Raw genomic sequence first — 24,004 nt, 5'->3', positions numbered from 1 at the left:
TTTATTTTTTTGATCCAGAGCATTCATTTTGTGTTTACCTCTTAGCTGTCACCTGAAAATAAAAAGGGTTTCTCGTTTCCTATGGCTGTAACTCCTGGGGGTTTTTCCACCACAGAAACATTGAGTCTGCATTTACCTTTTGTCATTAACTTCTCATTTTTATTGTTTATATTTCCATGCAGTGAGGCACTCACAGCACAGTCAGAAATCTTCAGTTTGCGTTCTTTTAAAGCGTTTCTTCTACAAATATTCTTTTTTTGCTGCTCGTGCACATCTCCTTTTGCTCTTTGCTCCCTTGATCCATTTCCCACCATTCCTAGATTTTGATTAGTGTCCAGTTTGATTTTTTTTCCCCCCCATTTATTTTTATATCTTTAACCCCGCTGGGAAGGGGGAACCCTTTGGAACCCTTCAACCCTGGGGATTTTTGTTAATGCTTAAACAACAACCACCAACTTTATTTCACTGCATCCTTATCTCCGCCAGCGCAGCGGGCCCAATTCCTTTTGGGAAAACGCTCTGGGATGGGATTATCGACCCAATTCCTTTTTGGAGAATGCTCTGGGATGGGATTATCGGCCCAATTTCTTTTTGGGAAAATGCTGCAGGATGGGATTGGATTGTCGGCTGAATTCCTTTTGGGAAAACGCTCCAGGGTGGGTTAATCGCCCAAATTCCTTTCGGGAGAATGCTCTAGGATGGGTTTCTGGGACGAATTCCTTCTGGGAAAACGCTCCGGGATGGGTTAAACAGACAAATTCCTTTTGGGAAAATGCTCCGGGATGGGATTATCGGCCGAATTCCTTTCGGGAAGAAGTACCGGGATGGGTTTCTGGGCAGAATTCCTTTTGAGAAAACTCTCCAGGATGGGTTTATCGGCTGAATTCCTTTTGGGAGAACGCTCCGGGATGGGTTTCTGGGCAGAATTCAGTTCGAGAGAGCGCTCGGGATGGGTTTACCGGCTGAATTCAATTTGGGAGAGCGCTCGGGATGGGTTTCTGGGCAGAATTCAGTTCGGGAGAGCGCTCGGGATGGGTTTCTGGGCAGAATTCCTTTGGGGAGAATGCTCCGGGATGGGTTTCTGGGCAGAATTCCTTTGGGGAGAGCGCTCGGGATGGGTTTACCGGCCGAATTAAATTCGGGAGAGCGCTCGGGATGGGTTTCTGGGCAGAATTCCTTTGGGGAGAATGCTCCGGGATGGGTTTCTGGGCAGAATTCCTTTGGGGAGAGCGCTCGGGATGGGTTTACCGGCCGAATTCAATTCGGGAGAACGCTCGGGATGGGTTTACCGGCCGAATTCAATTCGGGAGAGCGCTCGGGACGGGTTTACCGGCCGAATTCAGCTCGGGAGAGCGCTCGGGACGGGTCTCCCGGCGGCCGCAGCCCGGTGCCGCCGGTGGCTCGGTGAATTCCCAGGCACAGGTACCTGGCCCGCCCCTCCCAGCCCGCGGGGCGGGAGCGAGGGGCAGGATCGGCTCCGGGCTCTGCCCACACCCACTCGAGTCCCGGCGGGCGGAGAGCAGCGGCCGGGAGCGGTCCCGCTGCGATCCCGGCATGGGGAACATCGCCTGTGTCCCGCAGGCTCCCGGCGGCTTCAGGAGCTCCTTCCGAAGGAAACCCTCGCTGAAGAAGGAGTGAGTAACCCCCTCCGGCTCTGGGATGTGGGAGCGGGGCTGCATCTCCTGCGGGATCTCTGCCGGCGGGGGATTTCCTATTCCCGGTGGTTTCGGGGGTGCTGGGCGCTGCCAGACCCCGGGACCAGCTCGCTCCGGTGCCTGGGATGGAATTCTCAGCCGGCAGGGAACGGGAGAAGCGCCGCTGAGTTAATTTTTGTTTGGGTAATTAAGCTTTCCCCGGCGGGACAGGGTGCAGAGCACCTGATATTCCCTGTTTTCACTTGTGAGTGTTCTTATTCACAGTTGTGGTGCTGTTGAGAGAAAACAACATCGCACTCCTCGGGCTTTAGGGAGAAAGCCCCAAATCCCAGCGCCCCGCTGTAGGATTTGTGTTTGTAAACCAAAAGGAGTAGAAAACTTCCATGAAATCCTTTGGGGATTGGGTGCTGGGCTGGCCAGGGCAGTGCTCAGGTACCACAGCCGTGGGTGGCTGTCCCAAAATAGGGACAGCCAGGGAATGCACTGCAGCTTCCCAGCATTCCCACTGCTCCCATCAGCACGGTCAGAGCTGGAAAAGAGCTCTGCAGGGAACCAGGTGATTCCTCATGAACCTGTCTGTGTTGGGTTCAGTGTCAGGGCTGTGCCAAAAAGCCCCTAAACTCTGCCAGGCTGAGGGGTTTCTGATTGAAAGGAGACCCTGAACTGTCCCCTTGGTGTCCTGTGCTGCCAGAAATCGGGGGCAAACCTGTAGGAGCCCGAGGAGTTCCTGTGGGGTAAAAGAGAGGGGATCTCTTGGGGAATTTGGGGTAAAAAAGAAGGGATCCTTTGGGGAGTTTGGGGAAAAAGAGAGGGGATCCCTCAGGGACTTTAGGGTAAAAGAGAGGGGATCTCTTGGGGAATTTGGGGTAAAAAAGAAGGGATCCTTTGGGGAGTTTGGGGAAAAAGAGAGGGGATCCCTCAGGGACTTTAGGGTAAAAGAGAGGGGATCTCTTGGGGAATTTGGGGTAAAAAAGAAGGGATCCTTTGGGGAGTTTGGGGAAAAAGAGAGGGGATCCCTTGGGGAATTTGGGATAAAAGAGAGAGGATCTCTCAGAGAGAGGAAAAAGAGAGGAGATCCCTTAGGGAGTTTTGGGTAAAAGAGAGGGGATGTCTCAGGGAGTTTGGGATAAAAGAGAGGGGATCCCTCAAGGGGTTTTGGGTAAAAGAGAGGGAATCTCTTGGGCTCTTTGTGCTCTGGGGGTCTCACACCAGGACCTGTGGTGGAGCAGCCAAGCCCCAGAGCTCCTCCTGTCCCACTGACTCCCAGCTTCCCACGCTCGTGGGGATTATCCTGGTTTTCTGCTGCAATCTGAGGAAGTCCCAGCACTTCCCAGCAGCACCAGTGGCTGCCTGGGACTGGTGTGCACACAGGGAGAAACTGGGAGTGGGAGGGAAGGGAGGGGGAAGCCACCAAGGCAGAAATGAACCCTGCCTGTGAATATCTGTCATGAGGATCCATCCCCACTCCAGGGGCTCTGCAGGAGCTGGGTTTGGTCTTTGTGTCCTGCCGTGGAACATCCAGGCCCTGTGCTGATCTGGGGGCACAGATGAGCCAAGCTGGTCATTTGGCTGAGCAAAGAGCTGTAAAAAAAGCAGAGAAACCCCAACAAATGCAGCAAAATCCTGTTCTAGTTCTCCCAGGCTTTGTCAGCCCTGGCTGGGCTGGGATGACTCGAAAGCCCGTGACAAATTGCTTGCTTGCTGTCCTGGCTTCCTTATTTCTGGGCAGGATTCACCATGCCTCAGCCTGGACCTGTGTTTCCATGTGTGTTTTAGTTTTGGTTTTTGTTTTTTTTTTTCCTTTTCCTCTGTAGACAAAATGGCAAGAAAAAGCTGCCCAGCTTATTTCAGATAGATGGAGGCCAGGAGAGAGACACGACCACGGACAAAATCCTGCAGTATATTCCAGCCAAGGCAAGTTCCAGCACCTCCAACCCCCTGCCTGCTGCTCCAGGGGTTTATTCCCACCCAGCCCAAGCACAGCATTTGGGAAGTACGTTGGGTTTGGGTCTGGGGGTAGCAGCAGCTCTGTCCCAAGGAGATCCCAGGATGGGATGAGATCCCAGCAGCTGGATCCCCGTGCAGGTGTGGAAGGCACCTGGCTCAGCCAGGGGTGCTGCTGGGATCCCAGCAGGGCCATGGGGACGTGGGGACATCTCCCCCACACCTTTCCTCTGGGTTCTTTTGTTTCTGGGTCGCCTGGGAGGGAAGGGAGAAGCCGAGCGAGCTTTGGCAGGTGGGATGATTCATTCCCACGCCGCAGTGAGACGGAGCAGGAGCGGATTAGCCAGGAGCCTGGGAAGGGAATCAGGAAGGGCAGGGCTGCCCCGGGCACGGCCCAGCCTTGTGGCCACATGGCCCCGTTCCCAGCGCTGCTGGGGAAAGCAGAGGGGAGCCAGCAGCCCCCGAGGGTTTGGTGGGTCCTGCTGGGTGGGCCGGGGGTGTGGCAGGAATTTTGGGAGCATTTGGGCTGTGCTGGGTGTTCATGTGGGGAAGGGGAAACTGAGGCACAGCCTCAGTGCCAGGCAGAGGGGATTGCAGGGAAGGCTTCCTGTGGGAATCAGCTGGATCCCAAGGGATCAGGCAGCAAAAATCAGGCCCCAGATGGATCCTGGATTCTTCCCTGGGGAAGCAGGATAGAGTTAGTGGATCCTGGAGAAGGAATCCTGGCAGAGGTCACTGGGAAATGCTCACACTGGAACCCCAGGGAGTGTGGGATCTCTCCAGGGATGGAAGGAGGGAGGGTGGAGCAGGTTTTCAGCCTTTACCCTCGCCTGGGGCAGAGGGGATGCAAACCTGGGGCTCAGCCACAAGCTCCCTGTGTGGCCTGGAGGACTCCTGGGCTTTGCCCTCTCTCCCTGCTGCGTTTTTGGCAGCAGCAGCAGCTGCAGGGCTGGCTCAGAGTGGAGCTACCAGCACAGGGCAACCTCAGAGGAGATGGCATCGCCCATCCTGCCACGACAGGCCACTTGGGACGGGGACAGGTGACAACCCTGCACATTCTGCCCCCCTCCAGCAGCCCCTGCCCTGATTCCCACAGCTCCCAGTGACAGCCTTGGGGAGGATGTGCCCCCAGAGCCGCTCATTTGCTGTTTTTCCCATGGAGCAGCAGCCCCGGGGCTCCTGCTGCCAGCTGAGCTCTTCCTGCTGCTGATTCACCTCGGGGCTCGGGGGCTGCAGGGGCCGAGCAGTTAATGAGTAACTCGTTCTACCTGTAGGATGAGAACATGTCAGGGCACTTGCACCTCGGGAGGAACCGGGCTTGCAAGGATCGGCGGTGCCTGGGAGCGCTGGGATAACGGGAACGGCCGGGCTGGGGCTGGAGGAGGGCACACAGCCCAGGCTGGGGAGGATTCCTGAGGGAGGGAGAACGCCAGGCCTCTGCAGCTTCGGCTGGGGCATTCCCATGGTTTGGGAGCTGAAGGACAGCAGATTTCAGGGGTGATCCCGTTTTTCCACAGCCTTGGAGCTGCTCCTGCGCTCAGCCATTACATCCATCCCCTCAGGCTCACTGCCACCCCTCCCAGGCTTGCTTGGGTGAGGGAAATATTCCAGTGGCTGTGGAAGCTCTCCCTCTCCCTCCTGCCTGCGGGAGGATCCCTCTGGAAGCCCTTTCCCAACGCTGCTGCTGCATTCCCAGCTCCCAGACTGCTTTTTCTTCTCGGTGCCTTGCTCATTCCTGGGAACTTTGGCTGCCACGTCCCCAGCAGCAGCAGTGACCCAGCAGCTGCTGGCTGGTGCTGTTCCTTATCTCCGTGCCCATGATTTTATCACTTCACCCTCTCCCCACTCCCAGGTGCTGCCGGTGCCCTTATCCTGTGTTTTGTTATTGCTGCACCTGTGACCAGCTGCTCTTTGCTCTGCATTTGTGACATAAATACCATTTTTCCTATGCTGAGCTGCCCCAGTGAGACATTTACTGGGAACACAGTGTGTTCCCTAAATTCTGTTCCACAGCTGGGGAACTGGAGGGAGGATTTCAGCAGGAAAGGGTTCACTCACGTCCTAAAAACAGCAACCCAAATTCAGCGAGGCCCTGGAAGGAGCCCTGTGCTCTGCAGGTGAAAGGGTCCTGACCACTTTTGGCTCCATTCCCAGTTCCCCAGTTCCATTCCCAGTTCCTCGGCTCCATTCCCAGTTCCCCAGTTCCATTCCCAGTTCCTCAGCTCCATTCCCACTTCCCCAGCTCCATTCCCAGTTCCCTGGCTCCATTCCTGGCTCCATTCCCAGCTCCATTCCCAATTCCCTGGCTCCATTCCTGGCTCCATTCCCAGTTCCCCAGCCCCGTTCCCAGTTCCCCAGCCCCATTCCCAGTTCCCCAGCCCCAGTCCCAGCCCCATTCCCAGTTCTCCAGCCCCATTCCCAGTTCTCCAGCCCCATTCCCAGTTCCCCAGCCCCATTCCCAGTTCCCCAGCCCCATTCCCAGTTCCCCAGCCCCACTCCCAGCCCCATTCCCAGTTCTCCAGGATGTCTGGAGTGGGCTGACCCCATGCCAGAGGGGTGAGTCACAGAGGGGCCCTGCAGGACAGAGCTGGGTGTCCGTGGTGTGGCTCCTCATCCTCATCCATCACGGGCACACGCAGCTGTCCTGGCAGGGCACAGCAGGAACGGGATCAGGAATGGGGTCAGGAACGGGCACAGCGGCAATGGGGACGTGCTGGGGGTGTCACCAGCCCTGCTGGACCCCAGGGAACCACTGCAAACCTCCCAGTTTTGGCTTGGAATGGATTCCCAGGGTCTGGATGTGCCCAGCAAAGCTCGGGTGCAGGCGGGTGCGGAGCTGAGGGGATCAGTGCTCAGGGTGCAGCCCTGCCCTCCTCCCCAAGGACACCAGCAGCCCCCAGGAACCCAAGGGTTCTTCCCAGAAAAACAGCAGGAAGAGCTTTATCCCTCAGTGGGGAGAAGTGTGGGGTGTGGGGTTGTGCTCCTGCACAGAAGAATTCCTATAGAATCAGAAAATCAGGGAAGCCCCCAGCCCCGAGTGCTGCCTCCTCTCCTCAGCCCTGCCTCTCCTGTGGTGCTTCCTGTAGCTTTTCCAGGTTTTTTGCAGTAAAAATCCTCCTTGCAGCTGCTTTGGTGGCTGTGGGGCTCTGCCCCAAAACTGCCAGGCACCCAGAACCCAGAGAAAGCGAGGGATCTGAGTGGGATCTGAGCTGGGAGAGCTGAGAGATCAGATGGAAACAAAACAGAAGAAACCTTTCCACTGCCCTCCATGGAAAGCACACTCAGGACACACTGGGATGGTTTTTCTGTGGAGCTGGGACACCCTGAAAGTGAAATGTGCCTCTGCCCCCCTCCTTTTCCAGCCCAGAAGCCCCAGCTTTAGGTCAGGATCTCCTCACAAGCTCCCAGCAGCAACGGAGCCCCGGCCCCACGTTGGCAAGGAGACCCAACAACAAACAGCCCATCCTGGGCACCTGCCCAGGGCGCCTCTCCCAGGAATCCCTGCTGGGAAGATGTTCTGGGAATGGCTCTTCCACCAGCTCTGATCTGCTTTTCCCTGTGTCCTTGGTACAGATTATTCAGAAGCAGGAAAACCAGAAGGAAAACTTGGACCAGAAGTTCCCCAGCCTGTTCAAGAAGGGCCGAAGGAAAACGGTTGTCAGGAATTTGGGCAAAATTATTTATTACTCCAAGGTCAAGTTTAAGTTCCAGCACTGCCAGGTAAACCTGAGGCACCTCATTGTGGGGGTTTCTGTGCCCAGGGATGGTGGAGTAATTGGGAAGGGAGGGGTAATTCTGGGAAATGGGATCATGCAGAATTCTCTGGGCACTGCCACGTGATGCCCAACTGCTCCCATCCCTGTGGGCACCTGGGACACTTCCATCAGCACAAACGTGGCCCTTGGAGCAGCTTTTCCGTGCCTGGGATGCAGAGGGAGGCTGGGAGGTGTCCTGAGATAACCCCAAAGGTGTCCTGAGATAACCCCAAAGGTGTCCCTTCTGCAGGAGGTCAACAGCTGCTTCCTGGAGCTGTTCCAGTCCTACCTGTACTTCCAGTCCACGGGTCCCAACGGCCTCACCTACCAGGTAGGGCCTCACCTGGGCAAGCTGGGCTTTGGGCTCTGTGGCAGACAAACTCCTGGAGATGTCCCCAAGTCCCTTCCTGGGGATGCCAAACTCCTAAAGGGTGTTTTGTCCCAAAGCCTGTCCCCAGAGCAGCTCAGGGTCACCTGGGCCAGGGGTGAAGGAGCCCAGGGACAGGTAGGAGCAGGGGGGAGGTGACCTGGAGCCACCTTTGTGCTGAGCACCAGGCACAGGGAGCTGAGCCTTGGGAAACCCCAAATCCCCCCGGCCTTGGTGCCCACGGGGGTCTAGGGGGAGTTCTCCATCTGCAGGATGGGCTTTTCCAACATGAATTATTCTGTGGGAGAAAGGGGGGAAGAGAAAGCTGAGCCTCGGGGAGCTCTGCTGGCAAACCACTCATGAATCTTTTAACCTGGTGGTGCTGGGGAGTTGCAAATAATGAATGAACTGTTCTGCACCACAGCCAAACAGCCACAGCTGTGAAACAACAGCCCCTGAATGTTCTTTTCCTCCACACAACTGAGGAACTAAAACTGAGCATGTCTGGGAGGTGACTGTAAAATTAGTTCCTCTTAGAAATGATTAATTAGCCTTTAGATGACTTGAGGTTGATGTAAAACATCAGGAAAACCTCTCCAGTCACCCCCAAGGCAGCCTTCAACTGAAAATTCCCGATTCAGGAGACAAACAACATCTCAAACTCTCCTGACTCCTTTAGAAACAGCTCCTGAGTTTATTAATTGTGGAGGAATTAACAAGGAATTAATGTGCCCCATGGCATTAGAGCCATTAGCATCTTTTATGGAGGGAGGACAAAGTTGTCACCTGCTCCTGGGCTTTGGCAGAGTGGGAATCTGAACATGCAGAGTCTGGGAACTGGACAGCCCAATTTTCCTTTCGGGCCAATGCCATTCTCTGCCTTTCTCCTGTTAAATCACCATTACTTTGCTGAGGTTTCTCTTAAAACGGAAAGAGAAAAAAAACCCCAGTGGAATATAAAGATATTCCTCAGAGGACTGCTGCAGGATGGAGCCCAGAGTAACCCCTGCTCTCCTTCCCCAGGGGCTGCTGCCTCTGAAGGAGCTGGAGGTGCGTGAGCTGGAGGCTGGGCAGAGCCCGGGCCAGCAGGACCACGCTTTCCACATCTCAGGTGGGTCTGGGGGCAGCTGGGGAGGGGGGCTGGGGTGGCTCTGCTCCCTGTGCCAGCCCCGGGGACACCCCCAGAGCACCCTCCTGCCCAGTCCCAGGCGTGTCCTCCCAGTTCCTCTCCTCATTTTCTGTTCCTTCTGGGCCCTCTTTAGATGTGGCAATGGGTGATGCCCTCGGGGTGTGCCCGGGGGTGAGGGTCAGCTGAGGGTCATGCCCTGGCAGCACGATTCCTGCTGGCTTTAATTTGCATTTATAATTGGTGTGAGGAGCTGGATGCCCGGGGAATGCCCCAGAGCAGCATCACACAGGGAAACCAAGGGAAGAAAAAAACAGGAGAGCTCCAGAGCAGCAGACACGTGGGTGCCCAGAAAATGCTCGACACCAAATTGCTGTCATGGGTTTGGAGTCACTCAGGAGTCTCTGCCCCACTTCCCCACCTCAGCTTTGTTTACCCTGCATTTCCTGCAAGACAGACACACTTCAAAGGCTCAGTGAAACGCTGTTTATAAATAACGCAGGAATTAGGGCACTAAAGATACCACAGAAGGGCAAAGTCCCCCAGTTTATCCAGGCTTATCTGGGTACCTTCGAGTCCCACAGAGGCAGATCCTTCTGAGCCTGCAGCAGGCAGGGTTTAATGTGGGCTGAGAGGTAAATTATTAATCACGACATCCACTCTGCATCCTGCCAGGAATGGTTATTGCCCTCAGCAGGCTGTGCTGGGAGCAGGTAGCAGAGGGTGTGGGAGGCTGTGCTCATGCCCTGAGATGAGTGAGAGCTGGAAACTCTAGAATCAACAAGCTGCAGGGCTTGTCCCTCCCTCTGAGGGGATGTCTGGAGTCATCCTCAGCTTGGCTGGCACGGGTTAGATTCGGTGAGGCAATAAATAAACAAACAGTGTCAGAAAGCTACTGGTGTTCTACGTCTGGAGAGCCAGGGTGAAACTGGGAGATAACACGGGGCTTTCTGCTGAGGGAGCAGCACCTTGGGACAGTCCCTGCCCACAGAGAGCCTTCCCACAAACTGCTGGGGGGGGTTGGAAAGCTGAAATCCACCTCTGGAGGTCAGGCTTGGCTTTTGGGCTGACTTTGGGATTTGTTCTTGGCCTGGATTGGGGTTAAAAAGTGTCTGGTGGCCAGGGAGGGGCTTGGTGTGTCTGAGAAGGCTGATGTGACAAAAGGGTGGCAGGGAGGGCTGGAGGGGGGTGGCAGCAGAGCTCTGGTGTCCCCACAATTCGAGGAGGGATGGGCAGTGTGCCAGCTCTGCCATGAGGACTGCAGGGGGTGGCAGCAGAGCTCTGTGTCCCCACAGCCCGAGGAGGGCTGAGCAGAGTGCCAGCTCTGCCATGAGGACTGCAGGGGGTGGCAGCAGAGCTCTGGTGTCCCCACACCTCGAGGAGGGCTGAGCAGTGTGCCAGCTCTGCCATGAGGACTGCAGGGGGGTGGCAGCAGAGCTCTGTGTCCCCACAGCCCGAGGAGGGCTGAGCAGTGTGCCAGCTCTGCCATGAGGACTGCAGGGGGGTGGCAGCAGAGCTCTGTGTCCCCACAGCCCGAGGAGGGCTGAGCAGTGTGCCAGCTCTGCCATGAGGACTGCAGGGGGTGGCAGCAGAGCTCTGGTGTCCCCACACCTCGAGGAGGGCTGAGCAGTGTGCCAGCTCTGCCAGCTGGCTCCCGATGGATGCTGCCATCCCTGCCCAGCTCTGCTGTGCTCACCCCGGCTCTCCCACCCCCAGGGCCCCTGCTGAACCCCCTGGTGGTGTTCTGCCAGTCTGAGGCCGAGCTGAAGCAGTGGCTGTACCACCTGGAGAAGCAGATCCAGCTCTGTGGAGGGAGCCTGGCCTTGCCCCTGCTGTCCCAGGTGGGTGTCCCATGGCCGTGTCCCACTGCTGGCTCCCAGCTGGGAAATGGGTAGATTCCCTTTGGGGGGCTTTCCTGGGGATAAAAGGGTGCAAAAAGAGCTTGCAAGAGGGGTCTGAGAGCTGCTGGCAGGGGGGATGTGCTGGGAGGAAGAGCTGCCACCCAGGGGTGCCACCAGCAGCACAATCTCCATGGGGTCAGAGCTTGGGTCTGCCTCAGAGAAGCTGTCACGCTTTTGGGTGCTTGTGCAACCACCCAGAGCTTGCAAAACATCAGAAGGAGGAGGCTGAAGCCTAGAAAACAGAGAGGAGTTGTCTCTCCCAGCCTCTGAGGGTGTTTTAATTCCCTCCCCACTTGTCAAACAGAAATATCCCCCTTGGAAAGGCATTTCCAGGTAATGCTCAGTGTGGAGAATGGCAATCCATTCCCAGCTGGAAAACTGCCTCCTGCCCAGATTTATCTCTTCTTTCCTGCTCCTGCCACACCAGAAAAGCATCCCCAGGTGGGGCAGGCCCTGGCTGAAGGCAGGGGAGGCCGGGTGGTCAGTGTGTCTGTCCCTAGAGCGGCCGGACGCAGAGCGCCGGGGACAAGGAGGAGCTGCGCTGGTCCGTGCAGAACCTGCCCGTGCAGGAGTGGAGGGGCACCCAGAGGGAATCCCTGGGAGAAATCCTCTGCGTGTCCAAGGTGAAGCTCCAGCACCTGCCCTTCCAGGTAGGACATGGCTCTGGGGAGGAAGGGAGGGATGGATCCATGGAGGGATGGATGGATTAATGATGGATGGATGGATGGATGGATGATGGGTGGATGGATGATGGATGGATGATGGATGGATGATGGATGGATGATGGATGGATGATGGATGGATGATGGATGGATGATGGATGGATGATGGATGGATGATGGATGGATGATGGATGGATGATGGATGGATGATGGATGGATGATGGATGGATGATGGATGGATGATGGATGGATGATGGATGGATGATGGATGGATGATGGATGGATGATGGATGGATGATGGATGGATGATGGATGGATGATGGATGGATGATGGATGGATGATGGATGGATGATGGATGGATGATGGATGGATGATGGATGGATGGATGGATGGATGGATCCATAGATCCATGGATTCATGGATGATGGAGGGATCCATGGAAGAAGTCACTAGTGCTCCATGTCCTCGTACAGGGAAACAGCCTGGCCCTTCCCAAATCCATCTCTGAGCACAGGGAAGCAGCCTGGCTCTTCCCAATCCATTTCCCACACTGGGAAGCAGCCTGGCCCTTCCCAAATCCATCTCCCAGCACAGGGAACAGCTCAGCTCAGCTGTTCCGAGAGCCCTTGCCCCAGGCTGCTGTCAGGAGGACAAAGCCCAGGGCTCTCCAGCTCTGAGCCCTGGCTGTTCCCAGGGATCCAACCCTCTCCCTGCTCCCTTCCCCAGGAGCAGCACGACCGGCTCCTGGTGCTCTACCCCTCCACGCTGGTGATCGTGTCCGAGGAGCCCAGTGGCCTCTGTTTCAAGGTGAGTTCCTCTCAGAGCATCCTGCTGCTCTCCACCTGCATTCCCCATCCCTCCCGTGCCAGCTGGCAGGGAGCAGGCACAGGGGTGGTGCAAGATCCCTTCCCACGAGAAACACCTTGCACTCCTCCAGCAGCCCAGGGGGAAGGAGCTGCCTGCCAAGGAGTCTCTGGGAGGAGGAGGAGGAGGAGGAGGAGGGAGGCTGTGCTGGCGGGGAGCCCGGCCCTCCTGCTGCAGACAGGAGCTGGCACAGCCCCCGAGGGGGTTTTGCCCCCCAGGCTCTGAGCCATGGGACCACTTTGGAGCTGGGAGCAGCCTGGCAGCACAGCTGATGCTGTGGGGAAGGGCACAGGAGGGGAGGGGAGGGGAGGCTGCTGCTGGTGCAGCGCTGGCAGCGTTCCCCCTCTGCGGGAGCAGAAGGGACAGCAGGGACAGGGAGCATCCCAAGGGATGCCAGAGCAGCTTCTCTGCTGTGTCTGCCTGTGGGAGCAGTGCTGGAGCCTCAGCACAGGCAGGCAGAGGCACTGAGCAGTCAGAATGGCCCTGAAATCCACCAGTGACATCCCCGGTGGCACTTGGGGACACAGCCGAGTGGGAGCACGGCTGTGCTGGTTAATGGCTGGGCTCTCTGCGCTTCCCTTCCTGTGATTCTGTGATCTTGAGCATCGTTTGATGGCTCACTCAGAGCTCTCTGCTCCTCCTGTGCTGGAACAAATGTGCCAAAAGGAGCAGTGACCTGTCTGTGACCCCGGAGCTGCTGCTCTGCTGCATCCCTGAGTCACCGAGCCAGGGACAAACAACCCTGCAGAGCTGCAGGGCTGTGAAATGCACCGTGAACCCCCCCCCCGGGGCCCTGCTCCACATCCTGCAGAACGCTTTTATCGTTATTCCCGGGAAGAGCATCTCCTTCCCTCCCGGGAGGAGCGCCATGAGCAGGCAGAGCTCTCCCCGTCCCTGGTGTTTTCCAGCGGCTGGGACACGCCCTAGGCACAGCCTGGTTTCGGGAATGTGCTGTTTGCAGCTCCTGGGAATGGGGCACCACGCAAGGGGGCCTGGGCTGGGCTCTCCCATGAGCTCATCTCTTTTGAAACCCTAAACCTGCCCCGTGCGATGCTCCCTTCCCAGGCAGCGCTCCCTTCCCACGGTGCCGGAGCTCCCAGGCTGATTCACCAGCCTGTGACAGGAACCTGCTTTTCCACAGGCGTGTCAGGGCACGGGAGCCTCCCGGGGGCTGCTGCACTTCCCCTGCCCGGCCCTTCTGCTCTGCAGCTTCACAGCGACCACAGGAACTGCCCCTGCCAAGGCTGTGGGGCAGGGAAGGGGCTGGGATGGGGCTCACCCCAATCCTCCGGTGGGAAAAGGCCCTGGGCGAGGGGGAAACCGGCAAGGGGGAGCTGCTGGGGGGGCTGGAGTTATCTGTGGCATGTTGGTGAGCTTCCCGACTTTATCCAGAGGGTGTCTCAGCAGCAGGAGGCAGCAGGAATCCCGCTGGGATGAGCAGGAGGCAGCAGGAATCCCACTGGGATGTGCAGGACGCAGCAGGAATCCCACTGGGATGTGCAGGAGGCAGCAGGAATCCCACTGGGATTGCCCCAGAAGCAGTTTGCTGCCCAGATGCCCCAGAGCTGTGCCCCATGGCACGGGCTGGAGCTCTGCTGGCTCCATGATCCCAACCCTGCCCCTCTCTCCACAGGGAGAGCTCCCCCTCAACGCCATCCAGGTGCTTTTTGAGGAGAACGACAAAACCTCCTTTCTCATCGAAGGTGGGTGTCCGGCACGGGGGGCTCGGGGTGGTGTGGGGGCACCCTCCTGCTGGGCAGCCAGGCTCCCTGAACCACCCCCTTGGAAATTTGGGATGCTCAGTGTCCTGGCAGGAGTGCAGCACCAAGGGCAGAGCATTCCCTCCAGATCCCCTGGAATGCGGGGCGGGATGGAGCAGGGCGATTCCCGGGATCAGCTCTGGGGGATGTTTTTCCAGGCCGACTGATAAACTCCATCCGGGTGACCTGTCCCAGCTACCAGGACTACCAGGAGTGGCTGTACTGCCTGAAAACCGCCCAGTTTCGAAACGCAGACTCCTCCCTCTCGGGCTCCGAGAGCTTCTCTGTGGGGTCAAAGCTGCCACAGGTATGGGGTGCTGGAGTTTTGGGTGGGAACCCACGGCTGTCCCATCTGTGTGACACTCCAGTGATGCAGCAGGCTCTGCTCGAAGCTGCCAGCAAGCTGCTGATCCCTGGGGATTATTTAAATAATTATTTATTTCTTTTTAAAATATTTAAATTAGTAATACTGGGTATTATACAGGAAAAAAAAAAAAAAGACATTGAATTCTTTCAAAAGCAGAGGCTGGACACGGCCTGTGACAGGGCTGGGCAGTGAGGCATTGGCACAAGGACAGGGATGGGTTTTGGACTCCTTGATCCATGTGGGTCCCCTCCAAGTTGGGATATTCTCCCTGCAAGGAATGGAAGCCAAGCTGGCATGGGGCTGGCTGCCTGGCACCCTTTTCCTGCTGGGCACCCCTCATTCCCCTCACTCACCCCAAAACCAGCAGATCCCACACCCTCATTCCCCTCACTCACCCCAAAACCAGCAGATCCCACACCCTCATTCCCCTCACTCACCCCAAAACCAGCACATCCCACACCTTCATTCCCCTCACTCACCCCAAAACCAGCAGATCCCACACCCTCATTCCCCTCACTCACCCCAAAACCAGCAGATCCCACACCCCACTGCTGGCCGTGGGGACACGAGGGCTGTGTCCCCAGGGATATCCTTGTCCCCGTGCAGTTCCCCAGCAGCGGGAGGGGATCCCTCAGCTCTGATGGCCGGACAAACTCCTGGGCGTCCGGAGGGAGAGTGACCACGCTGACCCAGCTGTCCCAGACCAGCGGCTCCCTGCCCGATGGCCCCTCCTTCCTGCTGACCCCCGAGGGCAGGCTGCTCGAGGAGCCCCTCTCCCCTGGCTACTCCCAGCCTCTCCATGTAAGTGAACCCCAAAACCAGCCTGGGATGCCTGGGGGGATCCCCTGGGGTGGGGCTGGACGCTGCCTTTGGTGCTGGCAGTGTTTGCTGTGGGGTTGGAGCAAATCCCTGCCTGCAGCCAGGGCTTGTCCTGGCTCAGCTTGGCCAGGGAAGAGGCTGCTGAAGGATCCCAGTCCTAGTGTCAGTCCCATCCCAGTTTGAGTCCCATCCCAGCCCTAGTTTCAGTCCCAGTTCCAGTCCCTGTCCCATCCCAGTTCCAGTCTCTGTCCCATCCCAGTTCCAGTCCCATTCCAGTCCCAGTCCCATCTCAGTCCCATTTCCAGTCCCATCTCAGTCCCATTTCCAGTCCCATTCCAGTCCCAGTCCCATCTCAGTCCCATTTCCAGTCCCATTCCAGTCCCAGTCCCATCTCAGTCCCATTTCCAGTCCCATTCCAGTCCCAGTCCCATCTCAGTCCCATTTCCAGTCCCATTCCAGTCCCAGGGCTTGTCCTGGCTCAGCTTGGCCAGGGAAGAGGCTGCTGAAGGATCCCAGTCCTAGTGTCAGTCCCATCCCAGTTTGAGTCCCATCCCAGCCCTAGTTTCAGTCCCAGTTCCAGTCCCTGTCCCATCCCAATTCCACTTCCAGTCCCATTCCAGTCCCAGTCCCATCTCAGTCCCATTTCCAGTCCCATCTCAGTCCCATTTCCAGTCCCATTCCAGTCCCAGTCCCATCTCAGTCCCATTTCCAGTCCCATTCCAGTCCCAGTCCCATCTCAGTCCCATTTCCAGTCCCATTCCAGTCCCAGTCCCATCTCAGTCCCATTTCCAGCCCCATTCCAGTCCCAGTCCCATTTCCAGTCCCATTCCAGTTCCAGTCCCATCCCAGTCCCAGTTCCAATTCCAGTCCATTCCAATCCTAGTTCCAGTCCCATCCCAGTCCTCTGCCCTGTACTCGAGCTGTTGGGGATTACAGAAGGGCAAACAGGATGTTCCAGAGCTGGGAAATCCCAAACCAAAAGCTGCAGGGGATGGAGGTGATGGCCAGGCAGGGTTTTTCCTCTGCCCCAGGGCAGGAATCACACCCCCAGGGATGGCAGAGCGTGTGGGGCAGGACCCAGGGCAGGACCTTGGCACTTCCCGAGCCCGGAGCGATGCCCATGTGCCTTCCCAGCCCGAGGAGAGCCAGCTCCAGGCTCTGCCCTCTCATTGCAGAGCCTGGCACAGCCCAGCTGGCCCAGCTCAGGGCTGCCCACGCAGGAGCTGCGCAGGGGGAACAGCGCCAGGAAATCCAAGGGCAGGAGCAGCGGGCAGCAGGCGCCCAGCCAGGAGCCGGAGAGGAGCGTCTGCAGCCTCATCCCCGAAAACCCCGCGGCAGAGATGCAGTCCCCGCTGTACCAGGAGCCCTACTCAGCACACGGCTCCCAGCACCACCCCCCGGCACGGCTGGAGCTGGGCAGGGTAAGGGATGGCTGGGGGTGGGATCGGGGTGGGGCTGGGATGGGGATGGGATGGATGCAGGATGGGGATGGGTTTGGGATGGGGCTGGATGTAGGATCAGGATGGATGCAGGATGGGGATGGATGCAGGCTGGGGCTGGGGTTGGGATGGGGCTGGATGGAGGATCAGGATGGATGCAGGATGGGGATGGGTTTGGGATGGGGCTGGATGTAGGATCAGGATGGATGAGGGATGGGGATGGATGCAGGATGGGGATTGGATCAAGATGGATGTGGGATGGGGATGGGATCAGGATGGATGTGGGATGGGGATGGGATCAGGAGGGATGTGGGATGGGGATGGGGGTGGAGGAGGGATGGGCTGGGTGAGGGATGGGATGGATCCAGGATGGGGATGGGTTTGGGATGGGGCTGGATGTGGGATGGGGATTGGATCAGGATGGATGTGGGATGGGGATGGGTGCAGGATGTGCTGGGTTTGGGATAGGGCTGGATGAGGGATGGGGATGGATGAGGGATGGGGATGGATGCAGGATGTGGCTGGGTTTGGGATGGGGCTGGATGAGGGATGGGGATGGATTTGGATGGATGTGGGATGGGGGTGGGATGGGGATGGAAAAAGAGGTGGGATGGGGCTAGATGTGGGATCAGGATGGATGCAGGATGGGGATGGATCCAGGATGGGGATGGAGGTGGGATCAGGATGAATGTAAGATGGGGCTGGATGTGGGATGGATGTGGGCTAGGGATGGGTGTGGGATGGGGCTGGATGTGGGGTCAGGATGAATGTATGATGGGGATGGGTGTGGATCCTCCTGCCTGGAAAAAGCAAGGTTCCCCTTTCCCTGCTGGTGCTGCTGGCAGGCACGGGGGCCTGGCAGGTGCTTCAGAGCAGGTGTGAAATCATTGCCATGGGAAAAGGGGCCGTGGGAAGGAGGTTGCACATGGCAGATGGAGCAATGCCTCCCAGAGCCCTGGGATGTGGGCACCAGCTCCTCAGGCAATCCATGAGTAGGAGGTTATTGCCTCATAGCACACAGCCTCCTCTTCCAAGGGTTTTCCAGCATGTCTCCATCAGCTTTTTAGTGTCATGCCACTTTCCCAACCTCTCAGTGACTGTTCCTTAAGGAATTCCCCTCCTTGGCCCAGCCAGGAGCCAGCCCCATCACCCCACAGGGATGAGCAGCATTTGGGACTTTATCTGCAGGGCCATTCCCCACTCCAACCCCCCCTGGGGACGAGCTGCCAGTGCCCTGTCCCCGTTTCCATCCTGCCTTGGGGCTGAACAGACAGAGCTGGGTGGGAGTTCAGCCCTCAGCAGCTCCCAGCTGCTCCCCTTTGCACTGACCCCTGCCCTCCCAGTTCCCCCAGTGCTCCCAGTGGGGCCTCCCCCTTTCCCTGACCCCTGCACTCCCAGTTCCCCCAGTGCTCCCAGTGGGGCCTCCTGCAGGAGCTCCAGCTGGCCCTGATCAGCAGCCAGGCTCCAGCCTCCAGGAGTTGTGCCCGGGGGTATTTCTTTCCCTGCCATCTGAGGAGGGATGGAAAATCCAGAGCTGCATTTCGGGGTGGGGCAGAGCCCAGCAGAGCTCCCTGTTCCCTCCAGCCAGGGCAGGGCAGAGGGGAACAGGTTTCCCCTGTCTGTGATGTTCCCCTGCACATCACAACCAGCAGACAAAGGCAGGCACAGAGACATGAGCCAGGCTCCTGAAACTGGAGATGAGTCAGAGCCAGAGCCCACTCTGGCCACCCCAAAAATCCCAGCTGAGATAAGGGAGCGCCTGGTAAAGGCCAGAATCTGATAGGGAAAGGCTTCCTGAGTCATCCCCACCCTGGGGAGACCCCCTTCCCTCCAGGGTCCTTCCTGGCTCTGCCCTGCCCTTCTGCACCCCCTGACTGCTTTGATCCTCCTGCCTTCACCTCTGGCCAGCTCCCAGCACGCCTGGGATGAGCCCCGGCCTCTGTGTCCCACCTGGGCAGAACCAGCAACCCTGGCTTGGCCTGAGCGTGCTGCCAGCTGGGCTGGGTTTGGGGTGGGCACCAGGTGGGCATTTCCCAGCTCTGCACAACCAGGATCCAACCTGGGGCTGGGTTTGGGGTGGGCAGCACCAGGTGGGCATTTCCCAGTTCTCCACAGCTGGGATCCATCCTGGGGCTGGGTTTGGGGTGGGCAGCACCAGGTGGGCAGCACCAGGTGGGCATTTCCCAGCTCTGCACAACCAGGATCCAACCTGGGGCTGGATTTTGGGGTGGGCAGCACCAGGTGGGCAGCAAAAGGTTGGCATTTCCCAACTCTCCACAGCAGGGATCCATCCTGGGGCTGGGTTTGGGGTGGGCACCAGATGGGCATTTCCCAGCTCTGCACAGCCATGGTCCATCCTGGGGCTGGGTTTGGGGTGGGCAGCACCAGGTGGGCAGCACCAGGTGGGCATTTCCCAGCTCTGCACAACCAGGATCCAACCTGGGGCTGGATTTTGGGGTGGGCAGCACCAGGTGGGCATTTCCCAGCTCTGCACAGCCGGGGTCCCACCTGGGGCTGGTTTTGTTGCAGTTCCTGCAGTGCCACGGGCAGACAGGACCAGCCCAGGGGACTGTGCCAGGTGCCCAGCAGCTGTCCCTGGAGCAGTGGCACTGCCAGCCCCTGCCAGGGCACTGCAGGGAGGTGCCCACCGTCCCCATCTACAGCACCCCGGGCACCTCACGGCGGCTGCAGCTGCGGGCACCTGCCCAGGGCTCCTACCTGGGGGAGGTGAGCCTGGGGTGCAGGGGACACTCGGGGGGTGTAGGGGACACTCTGAGGGTTCAGGGGACGTTTGGGATACAGGGGACACTCAGGGGATGCAGGGGACACTCAGAGGATGCAGGGGACACTCAAGGGGTGCAGGGGACACTTGGAGGGTGCAGGGGACACTCAGAGGGTGCAGGGGACACTTGGGGATGTAGGGGACACTCACAGGATGCAGGGGACATTCTGGGGGTACAGGGGGCACTCAGGGGGTGCAGGGGGACATTGAGGAGGTACAGGGGACACTCAGGGGGTGCAGGGAACACTCAGGGGGTGCAGGGGACACTTGGAGGGTACAGGGGACACTCAGGGGGTGCAGGGGACACTCAAGGGGTGCAGGGGACACTCAGGAGGTGCAGGGAACACTCAGAGGACATAGGGGACATTCAGGAGGTACAGGGGGACACTCAGGGGGTACAGGGAACACTCAGGGGGTGCAGGGGACACTCAGGAGGTACAGGGGGCACTCAGGGGGTGCAGGGGGCACTCAGGGGGTGCAGGGGACACTCAGGGGGTGCAGGGGACACAGCTGGGGTCCCACCTTGCCGGGGTGGTCCCTGCAGGGCTGTGGCCCCTGTGCTCAGCAGGGATGAGGCCGGGCAGTGCCACCTCAGCCGCCTGTCCCTCTGTCCCCAGATGTGCTCGCTGCCACAGGAACAGCTGGGCCCTGAGCTGCATCCCCCAGGTGAGGCCCTGCTGTGCCCCCATCCTGCTCTGCCCTGCTCTGGCACCTGGCACCTGGCCTGCCCCCCCTGGCACCCCCAGCCTCATGAGAATTTTGGAATTTCTCTGTTCAAAGACACTGACTCCTCAGAGAACACCACACTTTAATTCAGGCCCTAGAGAAAACTTTTAAAAATAAATAGTAAAACTAAGATATTAAATGTTGTTATAAACTTATGTAAGTTTATTATATATAAATGATATAATTAATATAGTATATGTAATATGCTTTAATATATAAAATATATAAATATAACTAAAATACATTAATATTATTTTAATATATATTTCAAAATTATAAACACACACTTGTAACAACCCAAGCCGTTTCCCTGCAGATGGCCCCTACGGCCTGGCAGACGGCTCCTGCCCCTGCCGGGACTCCACCACGTCCTACCACGACTACGCGGAGCTGCAGAGCTTCCAGAGCGACCTGAGCTACGACAACCTGTGGGAGGCGGAGGAGAAGGAGCCGGGCAGCCCCCGGCGGGCCCCGCAGGTGTTCCAGGTCTGAGCGCTGCTCCCGGCAGGAGAAGCCCCCGGCACGGGCAGGGAGGAGCCCCGGGCTCTGCCCTCCACGGCCTGGCAGCTGCGGGGCTCAGTGCCAGCCCCCAACCCCGGCGTGGGGCCCGGGCAGAGCAGCCCCAGTGGGGCCGCAGGGGCAGCTGTGCCCAGGAGGCCGCCCAAAAAATCCAGCTGTGCCCCCCTGAAAATGCCGGGGCGAAAAGGGTCAGGCTCCCTCGGGTGGAGGGGACGCGGGGTTCGGAGGGAGAACCCGAAAAGTGCCTGGGTTAGTTGGGTTCCTTTGCACCAGAACCCTCAGCTGGTCCCTGTGAGGATCCCTGGGAACAGCCAGAGCTTCCCCCAGCCAGCTCTGGAGGCTGCCAGGATGCCCAGGGCATCCTCCTTCCCCATCCTGGCGGCTCACAGCCTTGTCCTGCTGCCAGAGCAGAGGCAGCAGACAGAAAATGGAGGGGCAGGAACCCCAAAACCCCAGCCAGCTCTGAGCACGGTGGGCTTTTCTTTCCACCTCACGCCAGAAAGGTTCCTTCCTGCCACTGCTGCCTCCAAACCTGGTGCCGGCAAAAATGCCAGGTGATCTGTGCTCCTTGAGGTCTTCCCTGCAGAGGAAACCCCAAATCCCCCCAAATCCGGGGATCCCTCCTTTCCTGCCTGCCCTGGGCTCACCCCAAATGCTGCCTGTGGCTGTCCAGGAAAGAAGGGGAGAAAATCCCCCCCAGGAGAATCTCCAGGACAGCCAAAGTGACCAGAGCAGTGCCGGGGGGCTGGGGTGTCCCTGATGTCCCTCTGGGCCCCTCCAGAGCCAGGACAGGACACAAACAAGGTCTCAGGGTTGTTATTTTCCAGATCCTTTTGGAAGGTCAGCAGCAAATCCAAATGTTTTCACCTGAGGCTCTGAATTCTTAACCTTTGTTCCCAGCAGAGGCTGCAAATCAAACACGGCAACAAAACCTCTGCTTTGGTTCTTTCTCTGGTGCAACCACAACCGTTTGTACTTGAATATCTCTGGTTGTATTTCGGGGTTTTTTCGGGAGGTGCCCAACAAGGTTTACATGTAAAGGCTGAGTGGGTTCTGTGTATGTAAATGTAAATGTGGCTGGTTGAAAAGCTGTTGAATTTTCTAGCTGTGGCTGGTGTTCAGTTCTGTAAAACACCTTCAGGAGCGTGTGGCTTCGGGTCTCGGAGCTGTTGGTTGTTTTCTCTCAGGTTTGCTCTGTTTTGGGGAGGATTTGTGTCTGATAAGCCCCAAAAGATCCATTTATTCTGAACAAAATGTGCTAGGGGACATCCCAAATGTACTGGGGGGGTCTCCCTGCCGCTGAGGGAACGCTTTGAGGGTCACCATCATATTTTCACTAATTTTAAGATCCTTTCCTGCTGACATTAAAGTTCCCTGTGGATTTCTGAGATTGGACAATCCCCTGGGATCATTTCCCTCTCTTGGCCATCCTCTGCCACTTCGGATGGAGGTGAATCTTTGCCCATCCCTGCTGCCCTGGGGGCTCTGTCCAGGAGGATTTCCAGGCTCCTGAGTGTCTCCAGCTCGGGTCAGGCTCCTGTTATCCCTTCATCCTTGGCCAGAGTCTCCCCAGGGCTTGTCAGGACCTGGCTTTGGGTTTTCCCTATTTGGATGCTGGTCCAGGTGGGTTTGTGGCTGTAAAAACTCCCCCCCCTCCTGCTTTTCCTCCAACACATTTCTCAGCAGACTCAGGATTTTAAAAATTGGTTTATTTAGAGCAGCACCAGACCTGTCTGGGCTGCGTTGAGGTGGAAATTGGTCCCTGCAAACACACAAAAACCTCTTCAGTCCCGAGCACTGAGCCCATCCTTCCCCAGGCTGCAGCAGGAATCTTGGGTCTCTCCCTGCCCTCTGATTTTGAAGCCACAAAAAACCCCATTTTTTTCCACCCCTTAAAGAATAAACAGCAAAATTTAGGGGGGAAAAAAATCATTAGAAAGTGAAGTTTGTAACCTGCTCCTTGGCTTTGGGAGCTGGGATAAATTCTCTGCGACACAACGCAGGGTGTAGCAAAAAAAAATCAGGCTGTTGCTGTGATTTTATTGTCTTTGCGAGGATATTTGACAGCCGAAGGTTGGGAAGGAGCCGCCCCTCCCTTCCCGGGGGGGTTCGGGATCCGCTCCGGGCTCTGCTGAGCAACTCCCCGAGTGCCCTGCGGGTGGGAGAATGCACCAAAACATGCGAGGGCCGGAGCAAGTGCAGCTTCTGGCACTGCTCCCTCTGCTCTGCACAGCTGCAGCCCCCAAAACCCCTGCGCAGGGAGAAGGAAATTGCGCAGGGATGCCCACGGGAAGCTGTGCCATGAATGAATAATTCCAAGGGAAGGAAAAATCAGAGTGAAGGAAAATTCCGAGGGAAAGAAAAATCAGAGGGAAGGAAAAATCAGAGTTAAAGAAAAATCAGAGTGAATGAAAAATTCCGAGGGAAGGAAAAAATCAGAGGGAAGGAAAATCAGAGGAAAGGAAAAACAAAACAGAGTTAAAGAAAAATCCGAGGGAAGGAAAATTCAGAGTGAATGAAAAATTCCGAGCGAAGGAAAAAATCAGAGGGAAGGAAAAATCAGAGTTAAAGAAAAATCAGAGGGACGGGAAAATCAGAGGGAAGAAAAAATCAGAGGAAAGGGGAAAAAAATCAGAGTTAAAGAAAAATCTGAGGGAAGGAAAATTCAGAGTGAATGAAAAATTCCAAGGGAAGGAAAAAATCCAAGGGAAGGAAAATTCAGAGTGAAGGAAAAATCAGAGTTAAAGAAAAATCAGAGAGACGGGAAAATCAGAGGGAAGGAAAAAAAATCAGAGTTAAAGAAAAATCTGAGGGAAGGAAAATTCAGAGTGAAGGAAAAATCAGAGTCAAAGAAAAATCAGAGTGAAGGAAAAATCAGAGGAAAGGAAAAATCCGAGTGAATGAAAAATCACAATGAATGAAAAATCAGAGTGAAGGAAAAATCAGAGTGAATGAAAAATCAGAGTGAGGGAAAATTCAGAGGGAAGAAAAATCAGAGTGAAGGAAAATCCAGAGGGAAGAAAAATCAGAGTAAAGGAAAATTCAGAGGGAAGGACTTCTGCGGCCAAAGCCTTTCCCGGGAGAAGGGGGGGAGGCATCCCTGGCTGTCCGGGCGGGATGAAATACGGGGCTGCTCCTCGGGCTGCACCTGCCTGACTTTTTCATGTGCCTGGCACTGCCGAGGTGTCAGATGAGGGAGCGACGTGCGGGGACGAGGGCAGCGAGGGGTGGCACGGCTGGACAGCAGCCTCGGGGCACGCAGGATGCTCCCAAAGGTCGCTGGGGCTGTGCCGGTGCCTCGGTGCCTCGGTGCCTCG

At 57.2% G+C, this 24,004-nt stretch overlaps 1 protein-coding gene across 1 annotated transcript; it reads left to right on the top strand.

The window, feature by feature from the left end:
• Positions 1-1,469: 1,469 nt before the first annotated feature.
• PLEKHN1 (pleckstrin homology domain containing N1) lies at positions 1,470-22,562 on the top strand. The gene is made up of 15 exons (XM_041419667.1): positions 1,470-1,634; positions 3,470-3,569; positions 7,173-7,319; positions 7,605-7,685; positions 8,745-8,832; positions 10,564-10,688; positions 11,249-11,398; positions 12,138-12,218; positions 13,909-13,978; positions 14,194-14,342; positions 15,009-15,203; positions 16,397-16,642; positions 19,190-19,387; positions 20,060-20,108; positions 20,485-22,562. The coding sequence occupies exons 1-15, from the start codon at positions 1,555-1,557 to the stop codon at positions 20,658-20,660; spliced, it is 1,935 nt and encodes a 644-aa protein (XP_041275601.1). The 5' UTR covers positions 1,470-1,554; the 3' UTR covers positions 20,661-22,562.
• The last annotated feature ends 1,442 nt before the right edge of the window (positions 22,563-24,004 follow it).

The sequence above is a fragment of the Onychostruthus taczanowskii genome, unplaced genomic scaffold (genome assembly GCF_017590055.1).
Source record: "Onychostruthus taczanowskii isolate IOZ18803 unplaced genomic scaffold, ASM1759005v1 scaffold61, whole genome shotgun sequence".
Classification (NCBI taxonomy): domain Eukaryota; kingdom Metazoa; phylum Chordata; class Aves; order Passeriformes; family Passeridae; genus Onychostruthus; species Onychostruthus taczanowskii.
Note: the sequence above shows the minus strand (reverse complement) of the source record. Positions and strands in the feature narration are given on the sequence as shown.

Bases quoted from the DNA above. Each gene is read 5' to 3' on its own strand.
- PLEKHN1 (XM_041419667.1), top strand. From the start codon at position 1,555: ATGGGGAACATCGCCTGTGTCCCGCAGGCTCCCGGCGGCTTCAGGAGC. The intron at 7,686-8,744 runs GTAGGGCCTCAC...CTCCTTCCCCAG, and splicing joins CCAACGGCCTCACCTACCAG to GGGCTGCTGCCTCTGAAGGA. The intron at 10,689-11,248 runs GTGGGTGTCCCA...GTCTGTCCCTAG, and splicing joins CCTTGCCCCTGCTGTCCCAG to AGCGGCCGGACGCAGAGCGC.